General features: G+C 43.6%; 1 protein-coding gene across 2 annotated transcripts in view; it reads left to right on the top strand.

Moving 5' to 3' along the window:
- The window catches only part of LOC129815770 (moesin), a 28721-nt gene extending 11954 nt beyond the window's left edge, over nt 1–16767 (top strand). Inside the window, exons 2-13 of one of the 2 annotated variants that reach the window (XM_055869884.1) lie at nt 2899–2982; nt 8612–8707; nt 9508–9782; nt 9931–10014; nt 10362–10508; nt 10681–10777; nt 11227–11390; nt 11793–11923; nt 12206–12366; nt 12597–12689; nt 15075–15305; nt 15501–16767. In XM_055869884.1, the coding sequence (XP_055725859.1) occupies nt 2899–2982; nt 8612–8707; nt 9508–9782; nt 9931–10014; nt 10362–10508; nt 10681–10777; nt 11227–11390; nt 11793–11923; nt 12206–12366; nt 12597–12689; nt 15075–15305; nt 15501–15665 (1728 nt within the window). In that variant the 3' untranslated portion in view covers nt 15666–16767. Of the gene's footprint in view, nt 1–2898; nt 2983–8611; nt 8708–9507; nt 9783–9930; nt 10015–10361; nt 10509–10680; nt 10778–11226; nt 11391–11792; nt 11924–12205; nt 12367–12596; nt 12690–15074; nt 15306–15500 lie in introns of those variants that run through there. The other variant, XM_055869891.1, reaches the window with a different exon arrangement.
- Nucleotides 16768–17127: the final 360 nt, after the last annotated feature.

Below are 17127 nucleotides of genomic sequence, written 5' to 3'. Positions count from 1 at the left end.
TTGTTAGTTATCTTTTTATGTTGAGCAACGATTTTTGGTTGGTTATTGGGAAATGTGACAATGGCAATAGACAGTTATTGGCCCTAACTTGTTTACAAACACAAGTTATCGGTATAGCCTGCAAGTGCACGTAAACCTTCATTTCACTGGTAGAAGTTGCCGGAACATGGAAAGAGGAAATGAAACATTCAGCTAACCACTCCCTAGAAAACTGGGCCTTCATTTTGTGTGAAATAAAAAGTTGATTTATTAATCTCTCCCCTACAACGTTAGGTAACACCTTTGAGATGTGTCCAGATCTTGTTTAGTCATACATTTTAAGAAAACAAGGAACTCAACTATGCACTGTTAAGTGGCATAGAATTTGTTTGAGAACCAACCATGTTACATGTTTGTACTAATTACTTGTAGATGGCTGAATGTGTCTGGGTCATTTGTGAAGCCTAAATTAGGTTAATGTTCATAGTAGTTAGCTCCTGCTCCTACAGGCCTCAGTCCAGTTACAGCTCTACTCTACAGCCCTCTACTCTGTGTGCCGCATCAGTCCAGCCACTCCAGTCTGCTCTGTGCTGCCGGTGATGACAGGAAGTGGCAGGGTGACAAGTGGACTAACCAGCAAATGGGGCCTGCTGACACAAAGGGGAAAGAACGCAGCCCTAATCAGCCACACAGCTGGGAAATAAAGCATGCCATTGTGGCTCAGCTCAGGCGTGGGCCTCAGCCCTGCTTAGTTATTCCCCCCCGCACACACACACACACTCATGTCATCTCTGAGAGGACAGAACACGGAGCCATGTCAATATAGCTTTATTAATCACTCACAGCGTGAGATGGAAATATGTTTAGGGTGCACAGCAGGAGGAAGCTTGTATACCACGAGACAGGCAGCATACACTCATTTGTTGCATTCCTTTTATGGGCATATTCCATTTGTTTCTAATTCATACTGGCTGTAAAACTGCTATGAGTGTTGGGCCATGATGTAGTGGTCTAAAGACTGAGGTATCCAGGATGGCTAGCTCATCAGGTTTTGTATGCCTGCTGTTATATAAATCATTCTAGAAATAAGGCTACTTTTCCTAATTCCACTTTTGTAATTACAAAATGATCACGTTATTATCGTGTCAATAGAACAGTCTAAGAGCAACTTTTTATCATTATTACGTATAGGCCTACAGTAAATGTCATATGAGGGCAAAACAGTGCATAGAGAGCTACAAGTCCTTTTTGCCTGCACGTGTGTGTGGATGTTAAGAAATCAAAAAGAGAAATTGTGCTGGTGCAATCACTGAGCACACGTTAACTCTGAGAGAAAGGCAGGCAAGCAGCAATGTGATGCATTACAGGATGTAGTGTCAGTGAGCTCCATTTTGGGCGGGCCACCCTCGCTTTGCGAGGCCCAGCTACCAGAGGATGTGGTTACTTCCTGTAGTGAAGCAGCTCGGTAGAGAGAGAGAGTGAGCTAGGGGACAACATGTTCACTTAGCATGCTAAAACCCCCAAAGTATTTCTGCTACATTTAGAGCGATATACTCATCACTATTGGCCAGATGCAAAACTATTTAATTTGACACAGTATTAGTATAGTAACTGTAGGAAGTTTTTATTTCTGTGTAAAATCTACTCCCATTAAATTCTGTTTAAAATTCTGTTAGTGTAGTTGACAAGTTTTATCGCATCATTAAGATAAAATATTTATTTCCCCTTTGGTTTCTGTGAAGCCAGTGTGCCTCTTATTCCAATATAAGCTAATAATACCTCATTGTGGCAGGAATTGGTGCACTGTCTCTCTCAGTGGGTTTCCTGCAATTGTTTTTTCCAGGGTTTGAGGCTGATCAATCATTTTAGTCTAGCACCTCCCCTTGTGCAATCATCTGTACCAGGCACGGAAAATGGCCTCTCTCCCACATTGTACATCTTTGAAACATTGTAATTGTCTGCCCCACCCTCCCCTCTCTAGTGAGTAAGGGAGTTGAAATTAACATGCATATTACGTCTCAAAGGAGTATACCCAAAGAGTATTTAATAGAGTAGTATGGACATGCAACAGCTCTCAAATAAAGACAAAAATGTTTCACACTGCTTTGAAAAAAGTAATGGTTGAGTGTTAGTCTCAGATATCCCAGACCTGGGAACAACGTAAGCTAGGCAATGACACTGGAGCTTTGGAACATTGCCGGAAGCAACCCAACTGTCTAGAAAAACTAGTTGACTGTCAGCCTAAATTGTTGTATTATGGCTTTTGCTTACCGCCTGATGAAAGCAGTATTTGGAACCTAACGTACTATGATGCCTTTGCTGCCTGCTCTTTGGTAATATGTTCAGTAGTTATCAGTTTACAAACCACTGACATTTTGGATGAAACATATCTGACAATCACATACGCACCATTGTTTTCTGAAAGTATGTGTGTCCACTCTGCTATAACCATAAATCTTTAATGAGATGTAGACAATTATAAATTGCACTGCCAAAATGTTTAATCAAATAGAGATTTTGCCAAGTTAGTGTGCTCATATGCCTGGCCCAAGTTGTCATGTAGGTGCACTCCTACCCTGCTGTGAAACTCTACTGCCTCCGGTCATAGAATGAGGGTTCATTCTAATGCTTATGCAGCCTATTCCCCTTTGATCAATCCCAAAATTAAATTGTGCATATAAATGTACATACATGTATATATTTATTAGCATAAATCATAAGTAAGTAACTCTAACAGTCTCTAATCAATGTAGTCTGATCCAACATGCTATTGATTCTCAATCTCTAATTCTCAGAGGCATCTAACTTGACAATCACATTTGTTGTAAATTAGGTACACCGACACATGTAACTTTTATTTTTATGGAATTCACTCGTTGTCAGTCACAGCGTACTAACTAATTTTGTTTTCTTCAACAGATTAGTGTGCGAGTTACCACGATGGATGCAGAGTTGGAGTTTGCCATCCAGCCCAACACAACGGGAAAGCAACTCTTCGACCAGGTAAGAACAATGCTTGCTTTGCTAAAACATGCTAATGGTTTTGCCTCCCCAGTGGCAAATTACATGTTCTTGTGGTGCTTTTCTTCTAACGCTAATCAGTGTAAATTGCAAGCTGGGGAATGGAAGCCCAGTTGTGGGACTGGAGTGAAGGGTTTATTTTTCTAGGAACTCTCACTCTCTCGCTGTTCTTCTCATTGAGTCAAGCTGTTCGCTATGGCATAGGTCCGAGAGCAAAACATTTTTGGGGGGCTCCTGAAGATTTTTATTATATATGTATTTATATCTACAGTACCAGTCAAAAGTTTGGACACACCTACTCATCCCAGGGTTTTTCTTTATGTTTACTATTTTCTACATTGTAGAATAATAGTGAAGACATCAAAACCATGAAATAACACATATGGGATCATGTAGTAACCAAAATGTATGATTGGGAATCATACTTAGGCAGCCTGTTTTGCCACCTTAGTTGTGGGTAGTTGTCTGTGTTTGTGGCCAGTATAGCCCTAGTCAGCGTCACGTTTGTTTCTGTTGTTTCTTGTTTTGTTGGCGACATTCATAATAAAGAGAAATGTACGCTCACCAAGCTGCACCTTGGTCCGGTCATTTCCACCCTGATGACGATTGTGACAGAACTACCCACCACAAACAGACCAAGCAGCATGGTAAGGAGGACTGGATATGGGGGGACATCCTGAATGGGGAAGGATCCTGGACGTGGGAGGTGATCCTGGTGGGAAAGAATCGCCTGCCGTGGGAGCAGGTGAAAGCAGCGAGGAAGGCGGAGGCAGCGAGTAAAAGGGCCCAGGATTACACAGGGTCAAGGCTGGCACAAAAGACCGGGAGGCCACTCCAAAAAATGTTTTGGGGGGGGGGGGGGGGCACACGAGGAGATTGGCTGAGTCAGGTTGGAGACCTGAGCTCACTCCTCGTGCTTACCTTGGGGAGCGTGGTACTGGTCAGGCACCGCATTATGCGGTGGAGCGCAAGGTGTCTCCAGTGCGCGTTCACAGCCCGGTGCGCTACATTCCAGCTCCCCGCATCGGCCAGGCTAGATTGGGCATTCAGCCAGCGCACAACCTTTGCCGGGTGAAGGTAACCATCCAGCCAGGACGGGTTGTGCAGATACTACGCTCGAGACCTCCAGTGCGCTTCCACGGCCCAGTGTATCCGGTGCCTACTCCAAGAACCAAGCCTCCAGTATGTCTCCCCAGCCTGGTGAGTCCTGTGCCTGCTCCCAGAACCAGGCCTCTTGTATGTCTCCCCAGCCTGGTGAGTCCTGTGCCTGCTCCTAGAACCAGGCCTCCTGTATGTCTCCCCAGCCTGGTAAACCCTGTGGCAGTTCCACGCACCAGGCTGCCTATACGTCTCCTCTCTCCAGTGATGATCTATGGCACGAAACCTCCAGTGATGATCCATGGCCCGAAGCCTCCAGTGATGATCCATGGCACAAAGCCTCCAGTGATGATCCACGGCACGAAGCCTCCAGTGATGATCCACGGCACGAAGCCTCCAGTGATGATCCACGGCACGAAGCCTCCAGTGATGATCCACGGCACGAAGCCTCCAGTGATGATCCACGGCACGAAGCCTCCAGTGATGATCCACGGCACGAAGCCTCCAGTGATGATCCATGGCATGAAGCCTCCAGTGATGATCCATGGCACGAAGCCTCCAGTGATGATCCATGGCATGAAGCCTCCAGTGATGGTCCATGGCCCGTAGCCTGCAATGAGGATCTATGGCATGAAGCCTCCAGAATTGATCCGCGGTCCGGAGCCTGCAGCGACGGTCTCCAGTCCGGTGCCTCCAGAGACGGCCTCCAGTCCGGTGCCTCCAACGACGGCCTCCAGTCCGGAGCCTCCAGCGACGGCCTCCAGTCCGGAGCCGCCAGCGAGGGTCCCCAGTCCGGGGCCTGCAGCGAGGGTCCCCAGTCCGGGGCCTGCAACGAGGGTCCCCAGTCCAGAGGCGCCACCAAAGTGGGGGGAGCCAGAGGTGCGTCCCGCACCAGAGTCGCCACAGAAGTAGATTCACCTGATTCACCTGGAATGCTTCCACCCGGACCCTCCTCTATAGAGTCAGGTTTTGCGGCCGGAGTCCGCACCTTTGGGGGGAGGGTACTGTCACGCCCTGGCCATAGAGAGGCTTTTATTCTCTATTTTGGTTAGGCCAGGGTGTGACTAGGGTGGGCATTCTAGTTTCTTTATTTCTATGTTTTCTGTTTCTATGTTTTGGCCGGGCATGGTTCTCAATCAGGGACAGCTGTCTATCGTTGTCTCTGATTGGGAATCATACTTAGGCAGCCTGTTTTGCCACCTTAGTTGTGGGTAGTTGTCTGTGTTAGTGACCAGTATAGCCCTAGTCAGCGTCACGTTCGTTTCTGTTGTTTCTTGTTTTGTTGGCGACGTTCATAATAAAGAGAAATGTACGCTCACCACGCTGCACCTTGGTCCGGTCATTTCCACCCTGACGACAATCGTGACAGTTGTGTTGTGACAAGGTAGTGGTGGTATACAGAAGATATCCCTATTTGGTAAAAGACCAAATCCGTATTATGTCAAGAACAGCTCAAATAAGCAAAGAGAAATGACATGAATGTCATTCAATCCGGAAAATTTCAAGAACTTTGAAAGTTTCTTCAAGTGCAGTCACAAAAACCTTCAAGCACTATGGTGAAACTGGCTCTCATGAGGACCACCACAGGAAAGGAAGACCCAGAGTTACCTCTGCTGCAGAGGATAAGTTCATTAGAGTTAACTGCACCTCAGATTGCAGACCAAATTTATGCTTCACAGAGTTCAAGTGACAGACACATCTCAACATCAACTGTTCAGAGGAGACTGCGTGAATCAGGCCTTCATGGTTGAATTTCTGCAATAAGAAGAACAGACTTGCTTGGGCCAAGAAACACGAGCAATGGACATTAGACCGGTGGAAATCTGTCCTTTTGTCTGATGAGTCCAAATTTGAGATTTTTGGACGCAGAGTAGGCGAACGGATGATCTCCGCATGTGAGGTTCTTACCATGAAGCATGGAGGAGGAGGTGAGATGGTGTGGGGGTGCTTTGCTGGTGACACTGTCTGTGATTTATTTAGAATTCAAGGCACACTTAACCAGCGTGGCTACCACAGCATTGTGCAGCAATACGCCATCCCATCTGGTTTGCGCTTAGTGGGACTATCATTTGTTTTTCAACAAGACAATGAACCAACACACCTCCAGGCTGTGTAAGGGCTATTTTTATTTTTGTTTTATTTCACCTTTATTTAACCAGGTAGGCTAGTTGAGAACAAGTTCTCATTTGCAACTGCGACCTGGCCAAGATAAAGCATAGCAGTGTGAACAGACAACAACACAGAGTTACACATGGAGTAAACAATAAACAAGTCAATAACATGGTAGAAAAAAGAGAATCTATATACAATGTGTGCAAAAGGCATGAGGTAGGCAATAAATCAAATAATTACAATTTAGCAGATTAACACTGGAGTGGTAAGAAAGTATTTTTAAAAGATATGCGAAGAAAAAGATGTAAAAAGATATATACAAGGGACACGGGACACGACAGGACAAAGACGTCTACACTGCTACGCCAGCTTATATCAAAGAAGGAGAGTGATGGAGTGCTGCGTCAGATGACCTGGCCTCCACAATCACCTGATCTCAACCCAATTGAGATGGTGACCGCAGACTGAAGGAAAAGCAGCTAACAAGTGCTCAGCATATGTGGGACTTCCTTCAAGACTGTTGGAAAAGCATTCCAAGTGAATCTGGTTGAGAGAATGCCAAAAGTGTGCAACGTTGTCATCAAGGCAAAGGGTGGCTACTTTGAAGAATCTCAAATACAAAATATATTTAGATTTGTTTAACACATTTTTGGTTACTACATGATTCCATATGTGTTATTTCAAAGTTTTGATGTCTTCACTATTATTCTACAATGTAGAAAATAGTAAAAATAAAGAAAAACCCCTGAATGAGTAGGTGTTTCCGAACTTTTGACTGGTACTGTACATGATTTTAATGAAAAGCAGTAAACATACACATTTAATAACAGACTCATAAACACAATCAAGCAAAAGTTAAAATACACAGCATTGTTTCACATTTTGTAATAACCGACTCATAAACAGAATCATGCAATAGGCTGGCTTCACAGCTTCCCCCGGCGCTTCACAGCTTCCCGGGGAAACTGGACTTATTGTAGCCTCACGCGGAGGAAAGGGTAGTGGAGGAATGCGTTCGCTTCTGCTGCAGTGTTCGCTGTAAAATATTACACGTTGTAGCGGTGCTTTGGATTTGCCATTAAACTCCCTACCCACCCTAAGCTAACCCATCTCAACTCAAGGGCGGCTCAATCAAATCAGATGACTGTGTAGAACTGGATGATTTGCAGGCAGTGGTAGTGTGTTTAAACACTGTCTTCTATATGGGAACACCCCCACCAACTCCTCCCCAAGGCTGTTTACACAGCAGATGTGTCTCCTCCATGAGTGGTCATCAGTCCCTAGCCGTCTCAAGCTGTTCTACGATGCCTGTCTGTGTGAGGAGAGGAGAGAGGAGAGGTTGGTGCTTGGCAAGCCGTTTTGGTCCCTCCAGTGTTAAAGTGGCTCTCTTAGACACAAACTTGTCATGGCTGTATGACAGGCCAGCCTGGCCTAAGATTATGCTTGGACTAAGTCTCTATCGTTTTAGCAGAGTCACTCCATCACCAATTGTATTTTGGCTGCTGTCCCTATCTCACTTAATGCTTATAATCACAAATATTTTTTATTTGTTTCCATTACTTTTATTATTATGAATTTTTAAACTTAATGTGGACTTTGCTGTCCAGACATATCTGTGTCAGGACAGCCACAACCCCTCTAAGTGGCATTTGATGTAGTGGGAATTCTGGGCAGGGGACTGGATGACTCACTCCACAACCATTAGATAAGATTACAGAGTTTCCCCTCTATTTTTACTCAGGCAATCAGAAAGAGAGCTGTATGGGGCAACAATGCTGAAGCACTAAGTTTAATATGTGACTTAATTCTTATTTCAATCTGGTTATGATTGTCGTAATACATAAAACGGGTGCCTTTCACAAATTAGCATATTGGATCTAAAGCCTCTGTTTGTTTGTGTGTGTGAGAGAGAGATGATCTACTCATATAACAAAAAAAGAGTACCAATGTCTAGGGAAAAACAAGAGTTAAGTTATGTTGAGAAAGTTTAAACTGCTCTTCTACATGTAGGTCCAAGCAATTACTCTTAGGAAATGGCTGCCAACTGTATTATTTTTGGCGTTAGCTTAGAAATGGTTATTTGATACAGTGTTAGTTTGAAACTGAAAATGAAATAAAAATGTAAAAGATAAGTAGAATATCTATGCACTAAGCGAAGATGATTCTGTATTCATACTTCAGTAAAAGTGCTTTAATATAAGTCTAAAGAAAGACTAAACTAAAGACTATTAGATCGTCATATTCTTTTCAATTAATGACTCAACCATCATGCACCAGTACCAACAGTAAATTAAAACCTGACATGAAACAAGAATGTTGCATAATACTGTTTCACAGACAATTTAACACAATTAACCCCTGTTGAGAGCTAGGTTACATTTAAAAAATTGTGTGCCCTAAGGTTGTGAAGACAATCGGACTGCGGGAGGTGTGGTTCTTCGGACTGCAGTACCAGGATACAAAAGGTTTCTCAACCTGGCTCAAGCTTAATAAGAAGGTGAGTGCCTCCATTTGAACAAGGATATAGTGAACAAGGCTTCCATGCCACCATACACTCTTAAAAGTAAAGGTGCCTGGAAAAAACTATTTGGGTTGCCACACCGGCGGAACATTTCCAGTTGAAAAAGGTTATTCAAGGAACCCCTGTGTAAAGGTCAAACCTGAACCTTTTTGGGAAGGGTTCAATTTTGAACCTTTTTGATAATATATTGTAGCGGTGGCAGCCTATCAGATTGGAGGCGTGGCTTATTGTAGGCGTTGCTTTTAGATAGTTATTTTTGGTCACCTGTTAGCGTAAATGTCATTTCTGTTCATCATCTTAAGTTTGTACACTGCAAATTAAAATGTTCCTTGAATATTTATGCATATTACATATTCTAATATAATATTAACATTGCTGATTACATACAGTAATAAAGTGGAAACTATTCCAACTTTTGGATTTGCATAGGCTCTTAAGGAACTCATACATCTGTGTTAGCCTCATTGAAGCTACAAAACTGTCAGCGTTCAACCTTAATCTTTTCTGTTGTATTGTCATCACATTAACAGGAATGACATTTACTCAAAAAAAAATCTTTAAAAAATCGTTGCTACATTGAACCATAAAGGTTCCTCCAAGAACACCTCAACTAACCGAAGGTGCAAATATGAACCATTGACTAGCAATCTTTGAGGAACTCCAGGGGTTCCTTTAGGATCTCTGGGTTTCCTCTAGTCACCACTAATTCTAATAGTGTAGGTAAAAGAGAAACTGCTCCTGGTGCCTACACTCAGCTGTATGACCCCTGACCCTAGGTGACTGCCCAGGATGTGAGGAAGGAAAGCCCACTGCTGTTCAAGTTCCGTGGAAAGTTCTTCCCTGAGGACGTGTCAGAGGAGCTGATCCAGGAGGCCACCCAGAGGCTGTTCTTCTTGCAGGTGAAGGAGGGGATCCTCAACGATGACATTTACTGCCCCCCGGAGACTGCTGTGCTGCTGGCCTCCTACGCCGTGCAGGCCAAGTATGCTGACTACAACAAGGACATCCACTCGACAGGATACCTGTCCAGTGACAAACTGCTGCCTCAGAGGTAAGGCCTCCACCATCTCTAGAGTTTACATAACACCTTTTGATTGGACCTCCATACTCTCTTTACCGTAAACAGTCTATGATGGCATACAGTTTTTGATGGTGTCATGTTTTTATGGTGTAATGTAATGTTCTCTTTGTGTTTTTAGAGTCCTGGACCAGCACAAGCTCAACAAGGAGCAGTGGGAGGAGAGGATCCAGGTGTGGCATGAGGAACACAAGGGCATGCTCAGGTAGTGAAACACACACACAGACACACACATTACTTACCCCTCCTAGCTCTGTTGTCCCTGGTCTAAAAAAAATCTGCATCTGTTGGTTTCAATTGAAAGTTCTATATCTCTCTTTACAGTACAACATACCACGTCATGTGGAAAATTGCTTTAGCTTCTCTCATAGAGTGAATGGATTTGCACTCAGAGCTTGAGTATGTGAAAGCATATGCTGTGATTTTGAAGCATCTTGACAATCAGCTCTTATTGAGAATTATTTTGGCAGCTACCTTGCTGGTAGTATTTTAATAACTTAACAGCTTGTGTTCCTTCTGTGCTTAATGACTTGATTTGTTATACCCACACAGAGAGGACTCAATGATGGAGTACCTGAAGATCGCTCAGGACCTGGAGATGTACGGTGTCAACTACTTCAGCATCAAGAACAAGAAAGGATCAGAGCTGTGGTTAGGAGTAGACGCCCTGGGACTCAACATTTACGAACAGAATGATAAGTGAGTGACTCATGTAGAAATGTACACAACAGGGGTACTCACACATATGGGACTGAAAGCTGTTATACATATGCCACACAAACTCTGGTCCAATGGTTGTTTTATGATTGTGACGAAGTGTAAATAAGAACGCAAATATCACTGTGTTGATATCACATTTTTGCTTCAACAGGATGACACCTAAAATTGGATTCCCATGGAGTGAAATCAGGAATATTTCCTTCAATGACAAGAAGTTTGTCATCAAACCCATTGACAAGAAAGCACCAGTATGTACCACCAATGCCCTCTCTGTACTCATGGTTAAAGGAATACTGTGAGATTATGGCAGAGTCAGATGCGCCCAGAGTCAGATGAACTCGTGGATACTCATTTTATGTCTCTGTGTGCAGTATGAAGGAAGTTAGAGGAAGTTTAGCGAGCCAGTGCTAACTAGCGTTAGCGCAACAACGTGAAGTCTACAGATATGCTAGCATATGCAAAACTACATCTAACTTCCTTTCTACTGCATGCAGAGGCATACACATGGTATCCATGAGTTCATCTTACTCTGGATAAGTTGACAAATGAATCTTGCATCTGCTAAACTGTATAAACTTTGATTTGATAAAGTTATAAAGTATTTACTAGGGAGAGAAATTATTATTGTTGCCATCATTTAATTATTATTATTTTTTTTTTAAAGATTACTGGTACTCACACATGCTTTCTTTCCTAGGACTTTGTATTCTATGCTCCACGACTGCGTATCAACAAGCGCATCCTGGCACTCTGCATGGGCAATCATGAGCTCTATATGCGTCGCCGCAAACCAGACACCATTGAGGTACAGCAGATGAAGGCCCAGGCCAGAGAGGAGAAGAACCACAAGAAGATGGAGAGGTCAGTGTCACCACCACCGCACTGTAGTTACTGCTTACAAGACTATTTCAAGACTTCAGACACCCGTGGTTACTCCCGCCTCTGTCTTTGTATCGTCCTTGTATCTGCCCAACAGTAATGCTCAAAAATAAAGCTGAACATGAAGAGCATCAATTGATCATTTCTAACATTAAAATCACAGCAGTCTGTTGTGGGTGGAAAATGGTGGCCACTGGCCAGACATTATTACTTCTTCTTACTAAAGTCCCTCTAACTTCAGTAGCCATCAGAACATTGACAGATCTCTTTAGCTAATGTTTAGGTTGGCCTATTGTCTGATAAAGAAGGCTTGAAAATGTTAGGAAATTGTTCATGTTCCCTCCCTTCTATCTCCCTGTTTACTCTACGGCCTCTGTCCACCAGGGCACTGCTGGAGAACGAAAAGAAGAAGAGAGAACTTGCTGAAAAAGAAAAGGAAAAGATTGAAAAGGAGAAGGAGGAGCTTATAGAGAAACTGAAACAGATTGAGGAACAGACGAAAAAAGCTCAGCAAGGTTGGAAACCCCCTATTACTGTAGTATGAATAAATAAAAGAAAACCTATTATCTTTACTCTTAAAGCTTAGAGTCTTCTACGAGAGTGATTGTTCATTGCTTATTATTGATTATTGTCTAAATACACCCAACACACTGTAAAGCACTGTAAGACCTAATGTAACCTTTATTCAAGGAAGTCAGTCTTGTTGAGAGAAATTCCATTTTACAAGAGAGACTTAATGAAAGCTACAGTACATGTAGTCCATTCTGTCTATTATCATCATTACTGTGTGTTTGCAGAGTTGGAGGAACAGACGCGGAAGGCCCTGGAATTGGAGCATGAGAGGAAGCGTGCTCAGGAGGAGGCGGAGCGTCTGGAGAAGGAGCGCAGGATGGCTGAGGAGGCCAAGACTGCCCTGCTCCAGCAGTCTGAGAACCAGATGAAAAACCAGGAACACTTGGCGAGTTACCCACATATTACACACATTCATCAACAGCACACGCAGTGTCAGCACGTAGCATTGTGCTACAGAGTGATGAGCTACTGAGTAATGTGATGATTGTTAATTACTGTAGTTAATTTTTTTGGAATAAAACAAATAAATTATTGTTTGTATTGTACAGAAACATGTACTATCATGATAGTTAATAGGCTAAGAAAGAAAGTGAAAATAACCTATTTTTCCCACAGGCCACGGAACTGGCTGAGCTAACCTCAAAGATCTCCCTACTGGAGGACGCCAAGCAGAAGAAGGAGGATGAGGCAACGCAGTGGCAACAGAAGGTGTGGTCTCAGCTACTGCTCTCTTCATTCACTCTGACCTCCCCCACCTTCTCAAATGGTTTAGTCCCATGTGTCATTAACTACATCCAATGTTGCAGTAATTCATCCATTAGAACAAAGTAACCATAGCTCTGATATGCTGTTCTAAGTTATAGCAGTTGGACACTCTTTGTTTTAAGAGACAATACTTCAGGCATGGACACAGTGGTAGCTTTTGTCAGCCGAGAGTACTTAGCATCTCTGAACAGAGTGCCAGTCGTAATTTGCAAAATGAGTGCAAAATGACGGCAGTCAGAGACGCCCAAAGGCGGGTGGTCCTTAAAACACACCTTGCCGAACGAACTGCAAACGAACGGCAGATGAACGGCAGAATGTCAATCGGTGCAGTGTGTGCACACAGCACCGAATGTGGATCTAGTGTTTGTCTCTGATCGTTCAGTGTGCTGTGTTTAAGGGACCACCCGCTGTAATCGTCTGACTGACCCAAAAAATCACATGATTCTACATCATGGATGGCACTCTGTTCAGAAGGTGCTAAATACAATCATCCAGTAAACGCTATTGGTGCGTCTGAGCCCTCTGGTGGAGGGAATTGCTCCATTGGAGGGGCCCCTCCTCTTCTCTCCCCCTGTGTGCATGGTGACTCATGCTGTGGGCCTGGCTGTAAGGGATGGTTTCTCTCTGTCTTTACACTAGGGAAATCCTGTTTGCCTGGGAGGATTTCTCTCACCCCATTGTTATATTTTCCCTATTTTCACATTTCAAAGAATGCAAATCTAAATGGCAGGCCCCAAATGTTGTGTGATTGTGCTGTCTAGATCAACCCCCCCCCCCCCCCCCCCTCCCCTATTTTAATCTGAAAGATTTATGAGCTGATTGGTGCACCGTACTGTCACACAGAACATTGATGTATATTTTGGACTGTATAATCTTATAGAGGTCATTATAGAGGTATAGATACACTACATGACCAAAAGTATGTGGACATCTGCTCGTCGAACATCTCATTCCAAGATCATGGGCATTAATATGTAGTTGGTCCTCCATTTGCTGCTATAACAGCCTCCACTCTTCTGGGAAGGCTTTCCACTAGATGTTGGAACATTGCTGCGGGGACTTGCTTCAATTCAGCCACAAGAGCATTAGTGAGGTTGGGCACTGATGTTGGGCGATTAGGCCTGGCTCACAGTCGGCGTTCCAATTCATCCAAAAGGTGTTCGATGGGGTTGAGGTCAGGGCTCTGTGCAAGCCAGTCAAGTTCTTCCACACCGATCTCAACAAACCATATCTGTATGGACCTCGCTTTGTGCATGGGGGTATTGTCATGCTGAAACAGGAAAGGGCCTTCCCCAAACTGTTGGAAGCACAGAAGTTGGCCATAAAGTTGGAAGCACAGAATCGTCTAGAATGTCATTGTATGCTGTAGCGTTAAGATTTCCCTTCACTGGAACTAAGGGTTCTAGCCCAAACCATGAAAAACAGCCCCAGACCATTATTCCTCCTCCACCAAACTTTACAGTTGGTACTATGTATTGGGGCACGTAGCGTTCTCATGGCATCCGCCAAACCCAGATTTGTCCGTCTGACTGCCAGATGGTGAAGTGTGATTCATCACACTCCAGCCAACGCTTGGCATTGCGCATAGTGATCTTAGGCTTGTGTGCGGCTGTTCGGCCATGGAAACCTATTTCATTAAGCTCCCGAAGAACAGTTCTTGAGCTGACGTTGCTTCCAGGGGCAGTTTGTAACTCGGTAGTGAGTGTTCTAATCGAGGACAGACGATTTTTACACGCAACACGCTTCAGCCCTCGGAGGTCCCGTTCTGTGAGCTTGTGTGGCCTACCACTTAGCGGCTGAGCCGTTGTTGCTCCTAGACGTTTCCACTTCACAATAACAGCACTTACAGTTGACCGGGGCAGCACTAGCAGGGCAGAAATGTAACAAACTGACTTATTGGAAAGGTGGCATCCTATGATGGTGCCACGTTGAAAGTCACTGAACTACTCAGTAAAGCCATTATGCTGCCAATGTTTGTCTGTGGAGATTGCATGGCTGTGTGCTCAATTTTATACACCGGTCAGCAACAGGTGCAGCTGAAATAACCGAATCCACTAATTTGAAGGGGTGTCCACATACTTCTTTATATATAGGTTATTCCTTCTGCTGGGGGAAACAGAACCAGACAGGTGAAACACTGGCCAATACTGTGCTATGGTGAAACAAAATCCTTTATGGATATTATACTGAACTCGGCTTAACCCGATAGCTGACACTGTAGTTCACCTGAAGTTCACCCGTTTATATGTATCACATAACCTATTGATATTCCTTCTCCTGAATCAGTTCATACCATGAGTCATTAACATGAGTGGCTGCCCCCCTTAGGCCTGCATGGTGCAGGAGGACCTGGAGAAGACCAAAGAGGAGCTGAAGAGCAAAATCATGGCGTCCCACATACAGGAGCCTATGCAGGCCGAGAACGAGCATGACGAGAACGACGAGACCAGCGACCAGGCCAGTGCCGAGTTCACAGGCGGTATCTCCTACAAAGACCGCAGCGAGGAGGAGCGCATGACGGAAGCCGAGAAGAACGAGCGTGTACAGCAACACCTGCAGGTGAGTGACCGACTGTGGCTGCTGCCCACATCAAATCCCCCCCAGCAGTGGAGACAGATGTTTATAGGGGTTGTATCACTGTTTATAATAGTGTAGAGATAACAAGAATGAGGCTTAGAAATGTATCCTGTTATGCCTGTGTTGTTGTGTGTGCCTTAGTGAGACTTGGCCGTAATGTTAAGTTTCCTCTACCAGGCTTTGAGCTCGGAGTTGGCCATCGCTCGGGATGAGACCAAGAAAACCGCAAATGACATCATCCACGCAGATAACGTGAAAGCGGGACGGGACAAGTACAAGACCCTCCGGCAGATTCGGTCGGGCAACACCAAGCAGCGTATAGACGAGTTTGAGTGCATGTGATACATCTGGTTTGCAACTGCTATAGGCCCCACAGCGGTGCCACACTTGGTCCATTCATTCTAGACTGCAGACACTGCCTTACACAAGCTACAGTGCCTTCTACCCAAACAAGACCAGTATAGATATCAAAGAGCAAAAAAAAGTACAGCACAATGTATTTGAATAATGGTGCACAAATTACATTACAAGTAATGAAATAAGTGCATCAGTTAATAAGGGAGATATTTAATAGAACAGTTTAAAGTGAATAAGATTTGATCAATTTTATTATAGATGGAGGATGTTTTATTGATTATCCTTTACAATTAATTTTTAATTGATTCATTCCTCACACTGTTTTAAACTGAAAACGAACTGAACAACAACTCAATGCAGGACAGCTGCAATTTGAATTACATTATGGTTGGTCACTATTTGGGTGTCATTGTTTCAGAGCAGGTTTGTTTGTTTTGAGGTGGACTGTTAAGCATTTTCAGCAAATTAAGAGAACATCAAACTGTATTTAAATTAGCATTTTTTTATTCTAATTTTAAGCATTTAAATAGATGGTTGTCTTTCTAAGAGAAGGACATCTTTGTTTGGAAACCCTCAGCAGTATTGCTTTTATGTAAGATTTGATGAAGTCCATATGAAATAAGCGTTGGAACACCACATTTTCCTTTTTCAGAGAGAGACATACAGTACCTCTGAATGACTCTTTATAGACCAAGTGTATCTGCTATGACGTATAGCCATGCACACTCGTAGCTGCCATGATTAGGAGTTTCTTTTTGTATATCAATCTTTTGCTAAATCTTGTATTATATGGCATTTGAAGCAATATTATTCGGAGACCTGCCTTGAAAGATTTATTTTGTCATTTGGATTTTTTAATAAAACAAGTTATGTGTAAAAAGATGGATGTCTTACAGATTGTAAGTGTCCCTCTAGCCTTTTCTCAGTAAATTATATGAATGACTGGAAGCCACCAGCCAGAATTAAAACAAGGATGAATATTGTAATTCTTACAGTACTGGGCAGTGCCTTGTCATCTGCAGAATGTTTCAGCAGACCTTTGCTGCTTGAGTCTTCATTTCAACTGTCATTAAAAGTGGAAACTACACTGTTTTGTGTGTTCTGTTTTCCTGTTTCCCTTATCTTTGTTTGAGCTCAGAAACTGACGGGCCATAGGTAAGTTTGGGCAAATGCTGGATGGGCAGGTCCATCTTTAGCAAAGCGGGCATGTCTAAATTGGTGTTTTTGCGCAAATTTACCGTTATTTAGCTAATAATGTGTGCCTCGATTAAAAATGGGCAAGTTTGTTAAAAGTGACTGGGACGATTTCTGGTCCAGTCCGTCTCCTTTCTGATCTCATATGAAATCCCTTGGAATAGGTGCAGTATCTTGCAAGGACACTAGAGGTCCTTGGTTGGCCAATGCATATATTTCAAACGCCTCAGAAAGTGGTTTATTTTCAGCACAA

This window comes from Salvelinus fontinalis, chromosome 2 (genome assembly GCF_029448725.1).
Source record: "Salvelinus fontinalis isolate EN_2023a chromosome 2, ASM2944872v1, whole genome shotgun sequence".
Taxonomy (NCBI): domain Eukaryota; kingdom Metazoa; phylum Chordata; class Actinopteri; order Salmoniformes; family Salmonidae; genus Salvelinus; species Salvelinus fontinalis.
This window is presented reverse-complemented; position numbering and strand designations above follow the sequence as displayed.